The 23,708-nt window shown below is 41.5% G+C and overlaps 1 protein-coding gene across 2 annotated transcripts in view; it reads right to left on the minus strand.

The window, feature by feature from the left end:
• Positions 1–764: 764 nt before the first annotated feature.
• The window catches only part of FMO2 (flavin containing dimethylaniline monoxygenase 2), a 34,271-nt gene continuing 11,327 nt past the window's right edge, over positions 765–23,708 (minus strand). Inside the window, exons 2-8 of one of the 2 annotated variants that reach the window (XM_064282932.1) lie at positions 17,910–18,098; positions 13,219–13,381; positions 11,237–11,379; positions 8,156–8,355; positions 5,962–6,317; positions 3,342–3,414; positions 765–2,158 (exon numbers count right to left, since the gene is read on the minus strand). In XM_064282932.1, coding sequence (XP_064139002.1) covers positions 1,807–2,158; positions 3,342–3,414; positions 5,962–6,317; positions 8,156–8,355; positions 11,237–11,379; positions 13,219–13,381; positions 17,910–18,098 — 1,476 coding nt within the window. In that variant the 3' untranslated portion in view covers positions 765–1,806. The remainder of the gene's footprint in view (positions 2,159–3,341; positions 3,415–5,961; positions 6,318–8,155; positions 8,356–11,236; positions 11,380–13,218; positions 13,382–17,909; positions 18,099–23,708) is intronic. The other variant, XM_064282931.1, reaches the window with a different exon arrangement.

Here is a 23,708-nt window from a genome sequence, read left to right on the forward strand (position 1 = left end):
GCTAAATCTTCAACATCTCTGACAGTCGCCCTCTCTTTGAAGATCTTGGTCAATAATGAGGTATGTTGGGGCTCAGGGCAGAGTCTATCCCGCAAAGCATAGTTCATGGAAAGGGCAGATGATTATCTACAATTTTGTTCCATGTCCATTGACAATTCAACTTGTTGCTTTCAGAAAATGTTCTTCTAACAAACTGGAGTGCTTTTATCAGATGACAAAGGTTATGTAATTATTTGGCTTTTGGTTTTGGGTATCTGTAAGGTTAGACCTAAATACAAGGTTCAATCCTTGTAACGCTTTTCACCTGTGTGGGAGGTATACTTTTCTCCCTTAATTTTTATTATTTCAAAATGTCCACGATTATCTTAAATGTTAATGTATAGATACCTTTTATTGTATTTGAACTGTGGTGTTGGCGAAGAATGTTTAATATACCATGGACTACCAAAAGAAGGAACAAATCAGCCTGAGAAGAAATACAGAGTACTCCTTAGAAGTAAGGATGGTGAGGCTTTGACTCACTTACTTTGGACACATCACCAGGAAAGACCAATTGCTGGAAAAGGACATCATGTTTGGTAAAGAGAGGGTCACCAAAAAACAAGGGAAACCCTCAATGAGAGGGATTGATGCGATAGCCACAACAATAGGCTCAAACATCATGAAGACAGTACAGGACCAGGCAATGTTTCATTTTGTTATACATAAGATTGCCATGAGTTGGAGCAATAACAACAACATCTTTTATTGTAAATTCCTTCAAATGCTTTTTAGGTCCAGGTGGAATGTAAACCCAAAAATTACAAATAAAATTAATTAGATCAGATTTGCAAGAGTACTGTTTTTTGTGTGAAGAGCCTCCAAAGTAACATATAGGTGAATATGAATAAAACAGTCCATTAATAAGTACTTTATCAACAACGGAAATTTTTGTAAGTAAGTATTATGGGGTAAGGTTAAGATCTTCATTTCTAAAAGACATGAGTTCCATCCCAGCTCCATCATATACTAGCTGTGTGGTCTTGGATATGTTACCCAACTAAATCTCAGTTTCTTCATCTGTAAAATGGGTATACCAGTTGTACCCATCTCGCAGGATTGTTATGAGAATTAAATGAAATAATACATATAATATGAATATAGCACAATGTCTGGTCCATGCTAAGTGCTAAATATGTATCAGCTAGCTCTTCTGGCATGTTTATTTTTACAGCAGTGTTTCTGTCAAGATATAAGAAATGTGGCTATTTGTTCAGCTTTCAGTATGAGGCTCTAAAAATCTGCGCATTGCTATTTTCTAAGTCTAGCCTCTTAATTTTTCTCCAGTATTTCTGTGTGACCCCCTCTCCCAGGCAAATGGATCATGACTTAAATCTGAGACCTTTGTTACCAAATAGAGTCCAGACAGAAACACCACCAAGGACATCATGCAGGATTTTAAATATGGACCCACAATTAAAACTATCCAATAATTTAAACCGTGGACTTGCTTTTTGTTCTGTATACTTCATTTTTTACATGATTCCCATATATCAGAACTGGCAGTACTATTTACCTGGGCCAGTGTTATTTTGTCCTCTTTTTTGGAGAGCTTAGTTAGCCTGAGGGAAGGGTAGGATGGCAAAGAAATTCCATGACACAGTTTATGATTTTACGTATAGACCAAATTCTGCTAACTCTCCACAGTTACCCTTCTCACTCTGTCCCTCCTAACTCTAAACTTTGGAATGTAGATTTAATATTTTTCTTTTTTGTTTTTCCTTAAAAGGTACTAACTGACAAATACAAAAGCTTTATGCAGACAGACTAGAACCACTGTAGCTGGAAGAAAAAGCCCACAACAACTGCAAGGAGCCCAAGGATTTTCAACAGGAAGGAAATCGGGAAATTGGAGGATGCCTTCAGAGAACGAGTCTTTAAAGGCTTCAGGATCCTTTGTTTCTGAGTGAAGATGGCATTCCTGGCTCCTTCCCACTGCCCAGGCCCAACTAGGCGATACTGATAAGAGCTGCAGGGTCCAAAGTAGAGTTGCATGGCCAGTTTAGGATCTTTTAACAAGAAAGAGAGGATGTCTGGCTTAGCACCAATTTCGAAGGCGAGCTCATCCAAGTAGTCAATGTAATTGGTCTGTACAATCTGGCTTTGGCTCTCTCCAAATCTTAATAAAGAAAATGAAAAAGGCAGATTCACAAAACATTTTCAGTTAAATAAACATATTGGATGTTCAATAGCTGCTGAAAAAATAAAGGAATGAGGGAGTGAAAATGAGTTTTTGAATGTATCTCCAGTGGAAAGTCAGTTTATTCCATTGGAAGGCCCATGCCTCGGACAGAAAGTAGGCGGTAAGATGAAGAGTTGCAAATTCATGAAACTTTTAGGAATGTGGCCAAATTAATGACTATGATTTTTATTTGGTATTTATTAAGCAGCTGCAAGTCTCTAGGGAATTATAAAATGCTTAGGATTGCAGTAAAGATTTATGAGATAATGCATTATGAAAGCCTAGCTCAGTGCCTGGCACAGAGAATATGCTCAATATTTGCCAGTTAAATTATTTAAGTACCTGGCACTTTGGCTGGCATATAGCATCTGGTCAACACATGTAAGAAGAATTCTAACTGATGATGGGAAAACTCCTACACAGGCTGGAAAATTCCTGTGATGTAAGACCCAACTTTCCAAAGGTGGTTAATTACTGTTGAACCAGAATTCATATCACAAACTATCAATTCCAGAACCTTCACTTCACACCGATACCTTTTAATTTATTCTTATGGGAGATCCCCCAGCTAGCTTCCCAGGGACACTCAGGCCACCATCAGCACCTCTTCCCCACCCTCCTCACCCCCATTCCATCTTTAACCACAAGTGTGGGTGGCCTGAGAGACAGCAGTGGAATCTGACACAGCGTCACATCAAACTGAAATGAAATTAAGTCAAGGAAAAAGGGCCTGTTTTGGTACAACTGCTATGCATTAAGTAGTTGGTTCTTAAACTGTAGCGTGTATAAGAATCATCTAGAAAGAAGATAAACCAAAAAACCAAACCCATTGCCACCGAGTCAATCCCAACTCACAGCGACCCTATAGGACAGAGTAGAACTGCCTCACAGGGTTTCCAAGGGAGCAGCTGGTAGATTTGATCTGTGAACATTTTGGTTAGCAGTCAAGCTTATTTCCAGCCTTACCCCCCAGAGATTCTGACTCAGCTGCTCTGGGTTGTGGGCCAGGAATTTGCATTTTTAACAAGAAGCCAGGTGGTTCTTATAGGTAGCTGGATCATTACACTTTGAGAAACACCGTCCTATGTTAAGATTTTTTTTTTTTTTTTAACATACTTACAGGTCAACTCTTTTTTCGTTCCTCTTGATAATGTCTGCCCTCATAGTACTCTCTGAGGGCAAGGTACACAAGCCTAGAAAACAAATGGTTGGTTTGAGTAGTGGGTCTGACTTCATGTCGTTGCTTTATCAGGTAGTTAATTCCTAACATTAAACTTTAAGTGTTTAATCATGTTGCCAGTCAGGGCTGCAGGGTTGAGCTCCAAGGGGCGCCCTTCTTTGTGCCTGTCTGGGAGGCTGCCTTTGTTGTAGTCTGCAGCATAAATATGAGGTGGAGAGGGCTAAGGGAAGTGGCTGGAGAATTATCGCAGTGTGAGGAGCCTGGAAGCCGTGTCTGGTGGCTTGGACTGTATTCTGAGGGTGATGGAAAGCTGGCAGAGGGTTCCTGCAGGGAGTGACAAGATTAGTGTGTGTTGTGGGAAGATTCCTCTGGTTGCTGAATTTTGGAAAAATGGCCCCCAGGGAGGTGAGCCTGAAGGCAGAGAGACCAGTTAAGAGGTTATTGAAGTTAGCCTTGTGCGAGCTGAGGTCTCCTGGACTAAGGTAGTGGGGATGAGAACTTGCTTGTGATCCCACCTGAAGTCAACAAGGTCCTTGGAGCTCCAGACTTATGTTGAAAACTAGTCAGTAGCACCTGGATATGACTAAAAAACCAGTTGCTGTCAAGTCAATTCTCACTCATAGGGACCCTATAGGACAGAGCAGAACTGCGCCACACGCTTTCCGAGGTTGGAATCTTTAAGGTAGCAGACTGCCACATCTTCCTAATGCGGAACGACTGCTGGGTTCAAACTGTCAAACTCAGGTTAGCAGGCAAGTGCTTAGCCACTAGGCAACCAGGACAAGGAGCCATCAGAAACCTCAGGTTCAATGAGCCCCAAACTGAGCTCATCAATGAAGCCCTCCCGCGTCCAGACGTGTACCTTCTTCCCTGTGTCTCCTCACTGTTCACAGCACTGCCATCCACCCAGTCTGCAAAGCCAAGGGTCTGGGAGTCATCTTGGACTCTACCCCTAGTGTTTCCACTTGGAACCAGTCAATCTGTCCAGTGGATTTTATCCTTAACTGTTTCTAACATCTCTGCTCTCCATTGTTTCTCTCTACCCTGGTTCAGGCTGCATTATGTTGTAGTGTAGCCATATCCTCACTGGTCTTGGGCCTCCAATCTTTTTCCCTCTCATATTTATCTTCTACACTCCCTGGGTGGTGCAATGGTTAAGCTCTCTACTACAAAACCCAGTGCCGTTGAGTCGATTCCGACTCATAGCGACTCTATAGGATGGAGTAGAACTGTCCCATAGAGTTTCCAAGGTGCACCTGGCGGATTTGAACTGCACTCTACTACTAGCCCAAAATTGGCAGTTCAGACCCATCCAGAGGTACTTTGGAAGTAAGGCCTGGCAATCTGCTTCTGAAAGGCCAGAGATTTGAAAACCCTATGGAGCAGTCTACTCTGCAAAACATAGGCACATAGAGTCCCATGAGTCAGAATCTACTTGACTCCATGGCAGCTAGGTAACAAAAACCTCTGTTGAAATAGTCTGTTTAAAATGTAACTCTGATAACATCTGTTGCTTACTTATAACTCCTCGTTGGCTCCTTTGTGCATCAAAATATCCTGAGGAGCTTTCTAAATTACGGATTTCAGGACCTCATACCAAACTTAATCAGGATCCCCACCGGCCCACCAGATGATTTTTGTGTGCAGCCAGATTTGGGAAAGAACTGGTCTACATTTTATATTCAAAGCTCCTTAGTATGGCCTACAAGGCTCCTGTGTTCTGGCTCTTTCTTCTTCTCCAAGGTTTCTCTGTCACTCCTCTCCACCTTGTTCACTGAGCTCTAGGAATGTCGAATAGCTTGTAATTCTCCAATGCATGCCTCTGTGTTTTTGCTCAGGCGATTCCCTTTTCTGCACCTGGAAGGCTCAGCCCCCCAGCAACTCCTCCCTGACTACCTCCCTTCTCCTTATCTCACTCTGCTGTTGCTAAGTGCCCTTTCTCTTATTCTCATAGCATTCCATGCATTCCTCTATCAAAGCACTTGCCATGCTATGTTGAAAGGATCTGTTTAAATTTCTCTCTATCCTACCAGGTCCCAGCACAGGGCTAGGTATTCAGTGAGTTTTTGTTGAGCTGAATTGAACTCAGGGTGGGGGTGGGGGGATCATGGGCTGCTGGGGAGAGTGAAGTGCTACACATGCTCAGACAGAAACCTTTCAACAGTTCTATAACTTTGTAGGGATCTGCTTAGGTATTAAGAGTTAATTTGGAGTTAAGTATGAACTAGGCCTAGATCTCTCGATTTGCACACGTTCTGAGGAATTTATAAACACCATATAGGTAAAACTAGGAGACATAAATGTTTTCCTTCTTAATCTGATCTCTCATGATTCAAAGAAAGTATAGCATATACTTAAAATTTTATGCCAGTTGAAATTCTCTGAACTAATGCTTTGAAAGGATGATTTGGGGTGTTTATTACTGTATCTCTATATCTGTTATCTGAATTCTTCATCAATCTTGTGACAGCAGCCAAGGTTGACCACAACTGTCTTACCTAAAATCATTACTGAGCGAACCCAATGAGCTGTGAAGCCCTCGGTCATTCACTTGCCTTACCTTTGAAAACTCTGGTCACCCAGCGAGCTTGAAGTTCAACGGTTGGGAAAATGGAACCAAGGGGCTGGATGAGGCCCATGCACGCAAGGGTTGGCTTCTCCAGGTGAGGGGGAAACATGTACTTATAAAGAGAGACCATATTATTCTCTACTTTAACAAATGAATCTTCAAGGAAGGGAAAAGAGAAGGTATATCCTGTTGCAAAGATAATGACATCAATGTCCTCCTCCACTGTTCCATCTTCAAAAATGGCGGATGTCTCTGTGAGCTCCTTCACTCTTGATTTCACCTTGATGGCTCCATAAAGCACACGGCTGGGAAGATCATCATTCGTTACTGGCTCTTTCATAAGGTATCTGAGATACGCGGGAGAAAGCACCAGAAGAATCATTTTCTGAGGAGTTCTGAACCCTCTCTGTATTATTTTGGGGTGGCTCTGAAAATTGAGGGGTTTCTCAAAAATCCGTAAAACTTGACTAGCTGGCCTGTCCTAAACCTAATTACCTGACTTTTTCTCTTACCACTCCCCTCAAAAAATAGAGGGAAATACGTAGATGAGGCAAATAAAAGACATTTCTAAAAGGGAGATACTCCCAGGGGCTTAGACAAAATGCCAGTGCCTATGATCAATCCCTGGTTATTCTAGTGGTTATTATTTCACTTGAAGATAATTCTGGCCATTGATGTTTCTACTGTCTTATACTACCCACCATTTTTAACTATGTTGCTGTTTTGTATCAACTTTATCTGATCACAATTAAGTCAATTTCTATTAGTTTTGAAGCTTTTAAAGGAATCAGTATAAAGTTAATATTTACAACAACTAGGTTTGGGCTATTTGCTGATCCCAGATAGCCTTGGTGACTGTGTTTATGATTGTGTAAATAATGGAGCACGATGGGCTGACTTTTCTGCGTTTCCCTTTTTTGTAGATTTGGGAACCATTTCCCTTTTATAAAGTAATACGTGCCACATGATTGCAATTTATATCTCAGAATACACAGTCACATGGTATTTGCTGAAAGATGCCCTTTCATCAAATCGCTATTCTGTTTTTTTAAAAGGAATGAGTCTTATCAACTAAAGAAAAATAAACAACCATGTTGCTTGTGTTTCCAAGTTCACCACTGTATAACTTTGAGATCAAGAGATATCTGCCTTTTGGGAAAGAAGCAACGAGTGTGTTCTCAAAAGCTGCAAAGCTGCCCATGGGAAAAACTCTGATGGTGTACAGAGTTGCCAAAGTATAAATGATCATGCTGACCACTCTGAGCAGGTTCACAGCGGGTCCTGAACGCAGTGGGAGAAAAATGTAGAACACAGTTCAAATTCATGAAAAAGACCAGATTTACCAATCTTATTAGTGGAACCCTGAGGCTATGGCCCTTAGACTCCCTTCACACCTGGAACTGAACCCATTCCCGGAGATCATTTTTCAGCCAAACAATAGACAGCCCTATAAGTGAACAATAACGTCTGTGAGGAACGTGTAACCACATGAGACCAAAAGGGCAGTATTTGCCCAAAAACAAAGTTTGGAAGGCAGGAAGGGGCAGGAAAGATGGGTGAATGGAAACAGGGAACTCAGGGAGGAAGTGGGTAGAGTGCTGCCACATTGAGGGGACTGCAACTGTCTCAAAACGAAATGTGTATAGATGGTTGAATGGGAAACTGATTTCCTCTGTAAACTTTCACCCAAACCACAATAAAACTTTAAAAAACAACACAAGACAAAGTATAAACAATCAGTTCAAGAATTTGGGGCACATTTTTCCTGCACTTTCAATGTAAATCATGACCATGAAAGCTCAGAGTAGGAAGGACCTTAGAGGGATTCTAGAAAAACTTTTCATCCCAAGTAAGAATCTCTATACCTTCTCTGAAGAGTAGGTCACAATCTCTCAAAGGTGCGCTCTCCAGGGTTGGACAGCTTTGGGTATTGGTAAAGCTCTATTCGATCATCCTAGTTCTGCTTTCTGGAGCAGCTGATAACATCTCTACTTCTCCTTAAACATTTTTTTTTGGAAGGCACAAAGAACAAACTTAGTATTCAAACTCCAGGATCTATATGATATTTATTCTAGGTTGTAGTACAAACCATCATGTTAGCAATCTGGAGTTTTGCAAAGACAGGCACCTTTGGACAACCTTGTTTACCAATGAGTATACTGTAAAACAATTTAAAAAACTCTACTTGTTTTGAGGCTCAAGACCATAATTTTCATGGTTGAACCACCGATTCATCTGCCGTTCCATCATCCATTTCAGAACCATTCGTGGCAGGACATTTCGGAGCATGGAGCTAAACCGGGTGTGAAACACCACGTCCCAAGGATAGCCATCGTCAGAGATACGGCTCATGACCCAGGACCCTTGTCTGAGGCTGATAAACACCTGGTAAGCAAAAAAGAATGCAGGTGAATTTAGGGCATTTGTCTCATTTGGGAGTGATCTACTATGCTGGTGATGTATCACATGTATGACCCCGTAAAAGCTAAGATTAGAAGAGTGAAGTACCTCCTAGTTTTCACTGCTCTGTGGTGGCTTTATCATAAAAGGGGGTATCTAGCTTTTATGATAAAAGTCAGTGTTGTGTAACTGACAGAGTGCAGTCTATAGCAAAATCTTGAGCACCTCACGGAGACAGGAGAAAAATCTCTAGGCCAGTACTGATGATAGGATCCACAAGTCTACCGTGTTTATAATCCTGGTTTGCTGCTGCTTACAGAAAGGCTCTTCTTCCTCCTTTCACCGGGTCCACCTGCCTCCAGTTTCTCCTCTGGTGAAGGGAAGCAATTACAATCACTGGAAATGTTAATTACAATGGTTGGAAATGCATGATGATAGCCTAATGACTATAGAGGCATAAACATATGAGTCTGTATACCCGTGGAGGAGGAATGACAAGGAAAATCAGCCCCCTTCCATAATTAAAACGACCTTACATATTGTAAAAGTTAAAAATTGAACACATATTGCAATTGTCTTTCTTTTCAAGTGCACATTTGAATTTCCTTCCAGCTGGGTTCTTTACCTTGTTTACTCAGTTTCTCTTGTTCTCATCATATACATTTAAATCTCTTCAAATGTATATTTTACTGAGTTTACTGTTACTCCCCCCACTGTCAAAATGTATATTTGAATTGCTTGTCCCATATCTGCATACCATTCTGAGTTATTTGATTTTGGCTGTCCTTGATAAACAGCTTCATATGAGATTTACTTTGCAAGCAAATGGATCCACTTCAGAGTTCAACATTATGGAGTCTGGAGCCATACTGCCTCGGTTTGAATCCCAGCCCACCGTTTATTAGCTGTGTTACCTTGGGTGAGTAAATTTCAACCTCTCTGCCTCAGTTTCTTTCTTGGTAAAATGAGGGTAGTAATAGCACTTACCTCATGGGAGACTATTTTGTGGATTAAGTAAGATGATATATGTAAAGTACTTAAAAGATTGCCTGGCAAATGATAAGCATTGCTCACTATTACTTTATAAATTTAGACTAGGGGAGGGGGCATATGGCACCGTAAGCCGTCAGTTGCTGTGGAGTTGATGCGGACTCACGGCGACCCCATGTATGTCACAGTCGAACTGATCGCCATAGGGTGTCCAGTGGCTGAATTTTGGAAGTAGATCACCAGGACTTTGTGTGGACTCGACCCTCCAACCTTTTGGTTAGCAGCCGAGTGTGTTAATAGGCAGGATTTTTACATAGCAAGACCCATGTAAGGCATCGGCTCCTGGAAGCCAAGATTCGATCTCTTTGGAATATCTAAGTCCAAATCACTGACTTGACGACATCTAGTGGTCAAGCAGGAATCTTCACTTGGGCAATTGCTAAATTGGCTCCTAACGTCTTACTCCATCCTACTTCCTGCCTCAAGCTTTGCAGGTGTTTCCAGCAGGAAGGAGACTGTAGCCAGTGGCTCCTCTCACCTCTGGACTCTGCTGAGCTCCAGGACTCTACTGTAAGTGCCTTCCCACTCGCTCTTCACACTGAGGTCTTGAAGCTTTGAAAAGTGAAAATTGGTTTATTTTCACAAAGAGGGTGAGGATCCCTTGGGTCTAGTATCCCACTTTCTGGTATCAGTGACCTGCTCGGTCCCCTGGTTGGCACTGGCTGTTAGATGGCATTGGGAAGTGCCAGTGTAACCCCTTTATTAACCTGGTGGGGAGAAACCATGTTTACTTATCACATTTACTGCTGGGTATCTTGGGCCCTGGGGACCTGAGACTCAGGACAGGAAAGTTTGCTGGTTGTGGGTCATGGCCATGGTCAGTCCCATGAGGCCAGAAGCTACCAGGCGAGGAGTTGTGGGGTCATGGCCATGGTCAGTCCCATGAGGCCAGAAGCTACCAAGTGAGGAGTTGTGGGTCATGGCCATGGTCAGTCCCATGTGGCCAGAAGCTACCAGGTGAGGAGGCTAGTGAGAGAGTGAGAGGACTCCTGGGTTTAGGGCCCTGGAGAGAGGGAATGTTTGGGGGAAAGGAACCTTAGCTATTTTTCCATCTTTGCCTATGTCTGTCCTTCCAGAAGCATTTTATTTTCTGTTATTTCCAGTCTTCTCTATCAGCATGACCTACATTTCATACTATCTGCCTCCTTGGTAGCTCAGCTGGTGTCATTCCTGAGCAGGTGCAAAGCTGACAGAGGTTGGAAGACCTCAGGGAGCACCTAAATACGTATAATCTTGGTCAGGAATTTTATTATTTATGTAATCTTTCTTTTTTTGATCCTTCAGTAATCAAGGATTATCCACATTTCAAATATAATTGAAATATGCACTAAACTTCTAAAACCCATTGCACAGAGTCGATTCTGACTCAGAGACCCCATTGGACAGAGTAGAACTGCTCCATAGGGCTTCCAAGAATTGGTTGGTGGATTCAAAGTGCTGAATTTTTGGTTAGCAGCCTGAGCTCTTAACCACTGTACTGCACCCCCAAAATATGAGCAGATCAACTCCTCATTAAGTCCCCTGGGTAGAAACAAGGCCTTTTTATACTGAAAGTCATCAGGTCCAAACTCCGCATTTAGAAAATGAAGGAACCATAGCTCAGAGAAATGAAATGGCTTGCTCTAGATTCCATGGCTGGTTAGTAGCAGAGATGGGAGGTAAACTTTGGCCTCTTGACTTCCAGGTTTCCTATGATACCACGGCGGGCAACCTATAACCAATTAATGAGTAACGGAGCCTCAGTTGTGTGGCTGGGGTTCTCCAATGTGTCCCTCCTCTTTCCTCTATGGTACGAGGTAAGCAGAGAGCATCGCACCTGAGCAGCCTTCTTACTCAACTCCACAGCAATATCTGAGGCCGAGTTTCCCATTCCAATCACCAGGATGCGCTTCCCCTCAAATCCCTCTGGGTGCTTGTATTGGCGGCTATGGAAGTACTGGCCTTTGAACCTCTCGATACCTTCAAGGAGAAGAGACAAGTCCATGAACTTCTGAGTAAGCAACTATGTCAAGTTAATTTCAGTAAAACTACATTGTGTCAACTCTTCCTTTCTGGGGTCAATCTTTTGTTCTTCCTCTTTCCCACTGCAAGACCAACCAGCAACCTCAAAGTAAAAAACACGTAAGAAATGCTAGGTTATGCATATGGCACGGGACCAAAGGAGATGATTTCAGGGGGTAGCATATATTTTTACAGAGACAAATGGTTTTTGGTGAGTTACGAGAGTCAGATGGTGGCTTTTGACTATCCACTTTTGCCTACTTTTGGACTGCATAATACTTTAATATCATGTAGTGTATATTCTTTTAACTATTTCTTAAATACTTTATATAGTGCTGTTATTGCAACTGTGTAATTAGGATGATATTTATCATTCTTATTTTGCAAAAGCAAATAAGAACTCTATTAAACTAAAAACTTGGAACACGAAAATTGAGAAATGGTCTTCAGGTTGCAGTAAGTCATTAATGGCTGCTGTGTGCCACCGAGTTGATTCCGACTCATAGGAACCCTGTAAGACAGAGTAGAGCTGCCCCATAGGGGTTCCTAGGCTGTAATCTTTACAGGAGGAGATTGCCAGGTCTTTTCTCCTATGGAGCTGGTGGGTTGGTTCCAACTGCTGACCTTTTGGTTAGCAGCCCAGTGCTTAATCATTGCACCACCAGTAACAGCCGGTGGTTAATCACAGACCAGCCTTTCTGTGCCCTTTTGTGTGTACCGTTTTTACACTTTCAAGGAATACTTGACTTTATTAAAGTATTTTCCTCTGAAAGAACTTTTGGATTTGTTCTCAAAGTGTGGTCCCTGGGTCGGCAGCATCAGCTTCACCTGGGAACTTGTTGTTGAGTGCTGTTGAGTTGATTCTGACTCATAGCAACCCTAAAGGACAGAGTAGAACTGCCCCACAGGGTTTGCCAGGCTGTAAACCTTTATGAGAGCAGATTGCCAGGTCTTTTCTCCAGCGGAGCAGCTGGTAGGTTTGAACCGCCAACTTTTTGGTTAGTAGCTGAGCGCCTACTCTTACTGAATTGGAACTGCTAGGTGTGGGCCCCACCAATTTGTGTTTTGAGAAGCCCACAAAGTGATTCTGATGCCATGCTAAAGTTCAGGAACCACTCTTCATTTAGATCGGCAGGTCTCAATTCTGGCTGTATATTAAAATCACTTGGGCCACCTTTACTTGACCTAGGCCCACCCCACACCAATTGAATCTTTGGGAGTGGGGTCCCAGCCATCAGGAATTTTAGAAGTTCCACAGGTGATTCTAATTGAGGCCTGGCTTGCACACCACTGTTTTAGATGTTTTTCTCTAGAGCCTTGGGAGGGGCCTGGGGACATCAGGACAGACGGCTACGGGGTTTCCATTGCTGCCTGCCTCTCCTCCCTCATCACTGTCTTGTAGCAACCCTTATTTCTAGGAACTCTCCCCGGCAACCCCTGTCCATGGACATGGCTCCAGGGAAAAGCCTCCAAGGATGTAACAAAGTCACAGGTGTTTGGCAGGATAGAAAAAGGCCAACATAGGCACATTGGGCCTCTCCAACAATTTGGGTGAGAATTCTCTGAAATTCGGGCAGAAGATTTAGCAACTTTGAAGCAAGCTAGCCGAACTCCCTGTATAACAAAGACTCAAAAAGGTCAGTAGAAACAAGGGTAATGTTTGGAGTTTTTCCTTTCTCGCTCTGTGCTGACCTTAATGTTACGCCAAGTCCCAGCTGCTAATCCTGCCCCTCAGTACAAACTGTGTCTAAAGTACCTGGACACATGCTCTAAACCTGGGCACGCTGTGGGCCTCACCTGGGAATGACTGCAGTGGGATGTGAGGTAGGATGTGGTGGCCACTGCACACCATAACTGCATCAAAGACTGCACTTTGCTCCTTGCCGTTGCTCTTGGTAACAATCTCCCATTGGCCAGAGGATGAGAAATCCTGGCGTTTTGTCACACTGAGGACAGTTGTCTTGAACAAACAGAGAGTGCATCATTCAGGATTACTCTGGGAATAATATGGGCCTTTTACCATGTTCTCGAAGTGGGGATGGGTGAAGTGTAATGTCTAACTCTGTAGAGATTTCATTTGACTCCACTGCAAGCCACTTAAGGCAGAGACTGCTGAGCATGCTCTTCTCCTTCTTCTTTCGTAGAGAGCTAGGCTGTTTTATAAAAATTAGCTCTAAAGTTATTTTGCTTTGTGTAAGAGGCCTGACTCAACAGTGGGAACCAGCCTGTTAAGGGTGTAAAGTATGGATTAAGGACTTGAGAGAGAGAAAGAAAAGGAAGGCAAGGATACAAAACACGTGTCAATCATTCCTGTGACCACATGGTCAGTGGTTATGTGGACTCTGGTTGAGAGAAGATATTTCATGTGAAGCGCTCTGCATAGTGCCTGGCACATTGCCAGCTCTCCACAAATGGCAGTTGTTGACATTTTATTATTATTATTGTTAAAACAGAGTACATTGTGTTGGCAATATAGTTTCTCATCTCATTTGAATGAAATGATTTATTGGTCCTTGGGTTTGTTAATATAGCTTACTTTCTATAAGACGGTTAAATTGATTTTTTTTAAGTACATAAATGTTGCCTGTCTGCTTCGTTTAAGAAATGGAGATAAAAATTCAAGATATTGAGTGAGAATATTTTTTTCTCAGTGTGTATTGTTTCTGAACATTATTTAATATAGTGCTGAGAGATGAGACCCTCAGGTAGGAAGGCACTCAAAATATAACAATGGAAGAGGTCCCTCCTCAAAATAGAGTCAACCTTAATGACATGGATGGAGCCAAGCTTTTGGGACCTCCATTTGCTGGTGTGGCACAACTCAAAATGAGAAGAAACAGGTGCGAGCATCCATTAATCAGAATGTGGAATGTAAAAAATCAGAATGTGGAATGTACTCAGTATGAATTTTCGAAATTTGGAAGTCATCAAAAATGAAAGGGAACACATAAACCTCGACATCCTAGGCATTAGTGAGCTGAAATGGACTGGTATTGGCCATTTTGAAACAGGCAATCATATGATCTACTATGCTGGGAATGACAAATCGAAGAGGAATCGTGTTGCATTCATCATCAAAAAGGACATTTCACGATCTATCCTGAGGTATAACGCTGTCACTGATAGGATAATATCCCCATGCCTAAAAGGAAGACCAGTTATTATGACTATTATTCAAATTTACCCATCAACCACTAAGGCCAAAGAGGAGGAAACTGAAAATTTTTACCAACTTCTGCAGTCTGAAATTGATCGAACATGCAATCAGGCTGCATTGGTAATTACTGGTGATTGGAATGTGAAAGTTGGATACAAAGAAGACAGATCAGTAGTTGGGAAATAGGGCCTTGGTGATAGAAACAATGTCACAGATTGCATGATAGAACTTTGCAAAACCAATTACTTCTTCATGCAAATACCCTTTTTCACCAACATGTGGTGAAATACGTGTGATTATACATGTGGACCTCACAGATAGAATACACAGGGATGAAATCAACTACGTCTGTGGAAGAGAAGATGGAAAACCTCAATATCATCAGTCAGAACAAGGCCAGGGGCCGACTGTGGAACAGACCATTAATTACGCATATAAAAGTTGAAGTTGAAGAAAATTAGAACAAGTCCACAAGAGCCAAAGTATGACGTTGAGAATATCCCATATGAATACAGAGACCATCTCAAGAATAGATTTGATGCTTTGAACACTAATGACCAAAGACCAGATGAGTTGTGGAATGATACCAAGGACATCATACAAGAAGAAAGCAAGAGAACATTAAAAAGACAAGAAAGAAAGAAAAAGCCAAAATGGATGTCAGAAGAGATGCTGAAACTTGCTCTTGAAATAGAGTTGTTGTTAGGTACCCTGTGTACCACAGAACGAAACACTGCCTGGTCCTGTGCCGTGCTCACAATTATTATGCTTGAGCCCATTGTTGCAGCCACTGTGTCAATCCATCTCCTTGAGGGTCTTCCTCTTTTTCACTGACCCTGTACTTTACCAAGCATGATGTCCTTCTCTAGGGACTGATCAATCCTGACAACATGTCCAAAATATGTAAGATGCAGTCTTGCCATCCTTGCTTCTAAGGAGCATTCTTGTTGTACTTCTTCCAAGACAGATTTGTTTGTTCTTTTGGCAGTCCATGGTATATTCAATATTCTTCACCAACACCACCATTCAAAGATGCCAATTCCTCCTTGGTCTTCCTTATTCTTTGTTCAGCCTTCCCATGCATATTATGTGATTGAAAATACTATGTTTTCGGTCAGGTGCATCTTAGTCTTCAAGGTGACGTCTTTGCTTTTCAACACTCTAAAGGGGTCCTTTGCAGCAGATTTGTCCAACGCAATGTGCCTTTTGATTTCTGACTGCTGCTTCCATGGGTGTTGATTGTGGATCCAAGTAAAATGAAATCCTTGACAACTTCAATCTTTTCTCCGTTTATCATGATGTTGCTTATTGGTCCAGTTGTAAGGATTTTTGTTTTCTTTATGTTGAGGTGTAATCCATACTGAAGGCTGTGGTCTTTGATCTTCATCAGTAAGTGCTTCAAGTCCTCTTCACTTTCAGCAAACAAGGTTGTGTCATCTGCATATTGCAGGTTGTTAATGAGTCTTCCTCCAACTTTATGCCCCATTCTTCTTCATATAGTCCAGCTTCTTGGATTATTTGCTCAGCCTACAGATCGAATAGGTATGGTGAAATGATATAACCCTGATACACACCTTTTCTGACTTTAAACCAATCAGTATCCCCTTGTTCTGTCCGAACAACTGCCTCTTGATCTATGTACAGGTTCCTCATGAGCACAATTAAGTGTTCTAGAATTCCCATTCTTCAGAATGTTATCCATAACTTGTTATGATCCACACAGTTCAATGCCTTTGCATAGTCACTAAAACACAGGTAAACATCCTTCTGACAGTCTCGGCTTTTAGCCAGGATCCTTCTGACATCAGCGATGATACCTCTGGTTCCCTGTCCTCTTTTGAATCTGGCCTGAATTTATGGCAGTTCCCTATGGATATACTGCTGCAGCTGCTTTTGAATGAACTTCAGAAAAAATACCAGAGAGATGTTTACCTCTTGTTTTACTGACTATGCAAAAGCATTAGACTGTGTGGATCATAACAAATTATCGATAACATTGCGAAGAATGAGAATTCTAGAACAGTTAACCGTGCTCATGAGGAACCTGTACTTAGATCAAAAGACAGTCATTTAAACAGAACGAGGGGATACTGTGTGGCTTAACATCAGGAAAGGTGTGAGTCAGGGATGTATCCTTTCACCATACTTATTCAGTCTATGTGCTGAGTGAATAGTTTGGGGAAGACTCATTAACAACCTGTGACATGCAGATGACACAACATTGTTTGCTGAAAGTGAAGAGGACTGAGGCACTTACTGATGAAGACCAAAGACCACAGCTTTCAGTATGGGTTACATCTCAACCTGAAGAAAATAAAAATCATCGGAACTGGACCAATAAGCTACATCATGATAAATGGAGAAAAGATTGAAGTTGTCAAGGATTTCATTTTACTTGGATCCACAATCAACGTCCATGGAAGCAGCAGTTAAGAAATTAGACGATGCATTGCATTGGGTAAATCTGATGCAAGAGATCTCTTTAAAGTGTTCAAAAGCAAAGATGTCACTTTAAGGACTAAGGTGCACCTGATCCAAGCCATGGTGTTTTCAGTCACCTCATATGCATGGGAAAGCTGGATGGATAAGGAAGACAGAAAAAGAATTGATGCCTTTGAATTATGGTGTTGGCAAAGAATATTGAATATACCATGGACAGCCAGAAGAGTGAACAAATCTGTCCTGGAAGAAGTACAACCAGAATGTTCATTAAAAGCAAGGATGGGAAAACTTCGTCTCAAGTACTTTGGACATGTTATCAGGAGGGACCAGTCCCAGGAGAAAGATATCAGGCTTGGTAAAAAAGAGGGTCATCAAAAAAAAGGAAGACCCTCAAGGAGCTGGATTGACACAGTTGCTGCAATAAGGGGCTCAAACATAAAAATGATTGTGACAGGACCAGGCAGTTTTTCATTCCGTCGTATGAGTCAGAACTGACTCGATGGCACCTAACAACCACAAGAAACCCCATTTCTATAGAGAAGGTAAGAAATAAAACAGCAGTTTGATTTTATTCCTATGTCCTTCCAAGGGGAGTAAGGCTAGGAGCATTCAGTGGTAGCTGGTATTAGTTTAGGTACAGTTTCACCAGCAGTATCATCATCATTCAAAACTTTCAGTTTTAACAGATGGTTTTTTCTTTTATGTTAATATATATAATCCATAATTATCAGGTACAAAATGATACTACTTTTTGGGTTTTCTGTCATCTTTCAGAAAGAATTGGATTGGGATAATTTGTTTTATTCACAATTTCTGTCATTATCTGAGCAACCATCTAGTTAAAAGTGAACTGTAACGTAGACAAACTGATTTCTCTAAAATACAATACCTGGAACTGAATATATTTTAGGAGATCAAATTTTCTGGCAACAATTCTGAAGTATTCCAGAAGCTTTGAGTTGTGCAGGAAATTTGGGAAATGTTCAGGCATTGGAAAGTCACTGAAACAGGACATTTCTTTGCTGGTGTTGGTGATGACAGATTGATAGATACTTGCTCGGCCTTCTTCAACATTTTCCTAAAGGATCAAATAAAATAATTAGTGATTATTGTGTGTTAAAAAAATCCCTTGGTTCCCTGCTCTTCTTTCTATCCCTCACCCCTGGGTGATGTGATCCTCTTCATTGCTCAAGTATGACTATAATGTTTGGGCGATGGGGTGCAGTGTATATGCTCCATCATCCTACGTGATGGGCCTGGTGGTTTCACCTCTCAGTGTTGCTCACTGGGAATTCTATGACAAGGGGTGGGGGGGGGGCAGTTCTCTGGGCACATTGCAGGATATTTAGCATCCCAGGGCTCTCCCTATTAAATGCCAGTTGTTGTGACAACCAGCCCCTCTCTCTAGCCTTTCCCTGGGGAGGCTAAATAATCCCTCTTTCCCACCTCTTTGAGAACCGATAAATCCTGGAATACAAATCAGAGAACATAACAGAGAATTTCAGGTAAGACAATACTTTTCAGGGCCGGGAGTTTTCACATCGATGTAAATCTCTCTGGCATCACTTTGTGAACCTTCCTCAGGTGATAAAGGTGAACAGCACTGATACCAAATGAACCTTAAATTGATTGAGAACATTGGTGAATGTGTGTTGGTAAAACAGGAGGCAGCACAGGCTATGCTACGCTCAGTTTATCATGTCTTGTACCAGAAGCGCAGGAGCCATTGGTGGTTCGGTGGCAGAGTTCCCACGTTCCACGCAGGAGACCCGTTTGATTCCCGGCAAGTACACCTCAAGCACAGCCACCCCCTGTCTGTCAGCGGAGGCTTGCGTGGGTGTTGCTGTGCTGGTGAACAAGTCTCAGCAGAGCTTACCGACTAAGCCAAGTGAAGGACAAAGGCCTGGCAGTCTATTTTCAAAATCAGTCAGTGAAAACCCTCTGGATCGCAATGGTCTGATCTGCAATCGGTCATAGGGATGGCGCAGGACTGGGCAGTGTTTCATCCCATTGGGCTTGAGGGCTGACATGACAACAGCCAGCGACAGTGAGTGCACTCTGCGTAGCGTTCCTCACGTTAAATCTTAGAAAGAGCAACAGATGGTGATTCAGCGTCCCTGAGACCAACATACTAGCCAAGAGGCTTTTATAAGGAAATTTAAATAATGCTACCCAAGAACTCCTCGATAGATGCTTCCGCATACGCAGAGACTAAAGCGTAATCTTGACAAACAATGGGTGCTCTTTTGACTCAGATAGAGTGTAGAGAAATAAAAAGCTTGTGGGAAGACATTACAGTCATATGTCATTAACATCCATGACATATTCTGTGAAATAGGACTTCATGTGATTTGGACATGCGAACACCAAATTACAGGCAGTCATCGGGTTACCAATGTCTGGCTGATGGACAACTTGTACTTAAGAATGGACTGCCATAAATACTATTAAAAATTTGAGTTAAGTACATGTGATAGTGCGTAACAATGAACAAATGCACTACTTTGTGAGGCTCGTGAAAACATTGCGTGGTTTGGAAGTGTTTTATAGGCATGAAAAAACCAAAGCCATTGCTGTTGAGTCGATTCTGACTCATACTGACCCTATAGGACAGAGTAGAACTGCCCTATAGGGTTTCCAAGGAGCTGCTAGTGGATTCAAACTGCCAACCTTTTGGTTACCAGCCAAGCTCTTAACCATTGTGCCACTAGGGCTCCTTTATATGTGTAGAAAGGTAAAATATGTACTATATATAAATGTGGACTCTCTCTCTCTCTATATAGATACATAGTGGTTAAGATACACACACACACACACACACACACACACACACACACTGGTTAAGAGCTAGGCTGTTAACCAAAAGATCAACAGTTCAAATCTACCAGGAGCTCCTTGGAAACCCTATGGAGCAGTTCTACTCTGTCCCGTAGGGTTGCTATGAGTCGGAACCGACTCAAGGGCAACGGGCTGGTTGTTTATATACTAAGACAAACATTTGAATAACTGATGCTAAATAAATTGTATGTACCTGTTCTGACTTACCTATAAATTTGACTTATGGACAGACTTAGGAGTGGATCTCTCTGGTAACCTGGGGGCTGCCTGCCTGTATGCAAGAGACACGAGATAACACACGTTGCACGCGGGAAGCTATCGTATTCATTATATCAGGTTACGTCCACTATGCCCAGTTATGTCCACTACATCCTGTTCTCAAATTGGGATTTCTGGATTCTGTTGTAACCTTATGGAATCACAGACATATATGTGGTTGGCTGTTGCCCAAATGGATGTTATGTGGTGCATGACTGTAGTTGCAAAAAATTACTTAGTCTTACATAAACAGCACTGTAGTCTCTTCCACAGAACGGTAAATAAAAGTATTCACTTATAATCCTGCCACCACAATGAGTCAATTGTCCATTTTTTTTCCCTTACCATTATTCATATAAGCTCACTATTTTCCTGCTAGAGTTTTAGAATTTCTCCTTAGATTTTTTGGCAATACTGAAAGAGGGAGCTTGGACTAGCATGAGGAGCCTGAGCTTTGGAGTCAGACATGAGTTTGAATCTGTCTCTTTCAGACTGTGTGAGCCTGGATGAGTCAGTGTCCCAGAGCCTCAGTCCTCTCATCTGTAGAATAGGAACATGCTATGTGCTTAATAAGTAGAATCTATTATTAAAGAATCTATACCCTGGTGGCATAGTGGTTAAGTGCTACAGCTGCTAAACAAAGGGTCTGCAGTTCGAATCTGCCAGGCGCTCTTTGGAAACTCTATGGGGCAGTTCTACTCTGTCCTCTAGGATCGCTATGAGTCGGACTCGACTGGGTGGCACTGGGTTTGGTTTTTTTGGTTTTGGTACAGCTTCAGCAGAGTTGTCAGCTACAGTGGGGGTTTCACTACACTATAAGAAAGGCACCTGCAGTAGCCACTTTGATGAACACCAAGGTTACACAGAGGCTTTCTGGCATTCTCTGTACAGGAGGTTACACTTGATTTTAAAGTTAACAAAAAAAAAAAAAGTAAACTTGCTAAGTCTTGCCCCTGTTACCAGCCAAGCTCTTTACATGTATTGGGTGTTACTGTGTCCCAATGGCAGGGATTATCAGCACTAATATGAGTCACCAAAGCTGAAATGATGTTTGCATCAGATCATGTCACTTAAGAGCAAAATGTAGAATTCTTGCTAAATGATAAGTCTATTTGTAAACATCCTCCTCTCTCACCCCCTCTTTCCCTTTCTTCATCATTCATTCATTCACTCATGCTAACCACAGGCCAGGGGTCAAATACTTTTTTCCCAAGCAAAGTGTTTAACTTTTCTAGTCCAGAATCAAGTCTCAGGTGATAATTTCATTAAAATTTCGATGGCTTGGTAAAAGCTAGTCAGGTTAGGGAATGCCAGCTTTCTAGGAGGTTAGAGTTTATTGTGGTGTCATTGCTGACCATGTGGAAGGAAGCATTAGGATTCACGGGGGTTACATTAGAATACAAAGGGGTTTCTGTCTCTTACACAAGGATACGGTGATCTGAACTATGAATGAATAAATCATGGTATTTTTAGTTTTTCAAACGGTAGTTTCAGATTGCCTGATACTACAGTCAAGCTTATTTGTGAACTACCTCTGGATGTTTTAGCATCGCTGAACATAATGGCCTTGGCAAGACTGAATGTCTAAGTTTCTTATCCAACAAGATTCTCAAAATAGGAAATTTTTCATAAAGTGCAGAAATAATTTCTCTTAAGACCAGATAACTTTATAAGTAGTGCAGAGTAAACATGAGGGCTCTGTAGTTAGACTGACTGGGTTGATATTGCAATTCTACTAATTTTAACAGCTTTGTTTACTTAGACAAGTTTCATAATTCAGTTTCCTCATCTGTGAAACAGGGCTCATTAATCATCTTAGTATCAAACAGTCATTGCAAGGCTTTAATGAGATTAGATAAAGTGCTTAGCACAGCGTCTAATAAGAGCTCAATAAATGCTTGCCTCCGTTGCTAGTATTACAGGCCAGTACAGTTAATTTTACTAAACCAGCCAGAGTTTTGAAACACTGAAAGTAAGATTGACTGTTCTAGTATAGCCAAAACGTTAGCTTTTTTCAAGTACCAAAGAATTGACTTTAAAATATGGTTGGCTCCCCAGAAAGGTCAAATTTAAGGGACTGTAAGTCATGAAAAGAATTGGTTCTGGTATCTTAGCCGCTACAGTCAGGGCGAGACCCTTGTTTGGAGGGGATTTCCTTTTGTAGTTTGTCAGTGATCACAGGTGACATCACAGTTCTGTTTCTGAAGATCAAGTTATAGTCTTTATTGTTGGGCTAAAAGGTTAGTGAACATCAATAAAAGGGAGCATTTGTGCTCATATGCGCTTCTTGCTACATTTACTTAGCTGAAGAAGGTATCTGTGTTTATACAAATCTGGGTAAAACTGGCTGAGTTTGCCCAGGGTTATGAAGGGAAGATGATTCTTATTGATTTAATACAGAAATATGTGTCAGATGTCTATTCTGGCTCAAGCCCTGGGCTTAGAGTTGAAGATAAGATGCAAACAGGACAGTTTCTGTGTTCGTGGAGATTATCGTTATATTGAATTGATATGCTCAATTAGACTTACATACTTTTTTTTTATACAGTGCCAAGACAGAACTGAGTGCTAATAAAGTCTGAATAGTTTATAATTACTTGGGAAATAACTTTCAGTTTTGCCTTGTTTAAATATACACAATGGCTTGTGCAAAAAACAACCGTCTGCACAAATGTTTCTACACAATAACACCAGGTAGGAAAATACCTTCACAATGCTTCACTATTCATTGTTTTTAGGATTTGGAATTTAGAATATTTTAAACTCTCATATCCCAGAGGTTTAATGCATTAAAAATTCTCTCATTTAAATTTAATATTTCTGAAAAATCCCTTGTGTTTTCTTTACAAGCTATCCACCATTTTAAAAATTTTGGCTAATTCTCCTACTCACCAGCTATGTCATCTTGGGCAAAATGTTTAACATTCCTGGGCTTTAGTTATTTTTATATGTAAAATTAGAGGTGTGCTTGGATGACCATTAAGTTCTTCTAGTTCTAAAATCCTGGAATTCTGTGATTTAAACTTACACATGTCCACCTCCAGCCTCCCCATCAAGACACCAGTCTAAGCGCCCAGGCATCCCACACTTAGTGGCATAACCCACTTTTATTCTAAATAGCTAATCTTTTTTTTTTTTTTTAATTTTTATTGTGCTTTAATTGAAAGTTTACAAATAAGTCAGTCTCTCACACAAAAACATATACACCTTGCTACACACTCCCAATTGCTCTCCCCCTAATGAGACACCCTGCTCCCTCCCTCCCCTCTCTCTTTTCATGTCCATTTCGCCAGCTTCTAATCCCCTCTACCCTCTCATCTCCCCTCCAGGCAGGAGATGCCAACATAGTCTCAAGTCTTTTTTGAGCAGGGTATTGTTCAGTTTTCAAGTGTTTGATTTCTTTTCCCTGCTTTTTCTGTTATTGATTTCCTTATGGTCAGAGAAGATGCTTTGTAATATTTCAACGTTTTGGATTCTGCTAAGGCTTGCTTTATGACCTAATATGTGGTCTATTCTAGAGAATGTTCCATGTGCACTAGAAAAGAAAGTATAGTTGGTTGCTGTTGGGTGGAGTGTTCTGTATATGTCTATG

Source organism: Loxodonta africana, chromosome 3, assembly GCF_030014295.1.
Source record: "Loxodonta africana isolate mLoxAfr1 chromosome 3, mLoxAfr1.hap2, whole genome shotgun sequence".
Taxonomy (NCBI): domain Eukaryota; kingdom Metazoa; phylum Chordata; class Mammalia; order Proboscidea; family Elephantidae; genus Loxodonta; species Loxodonta africana.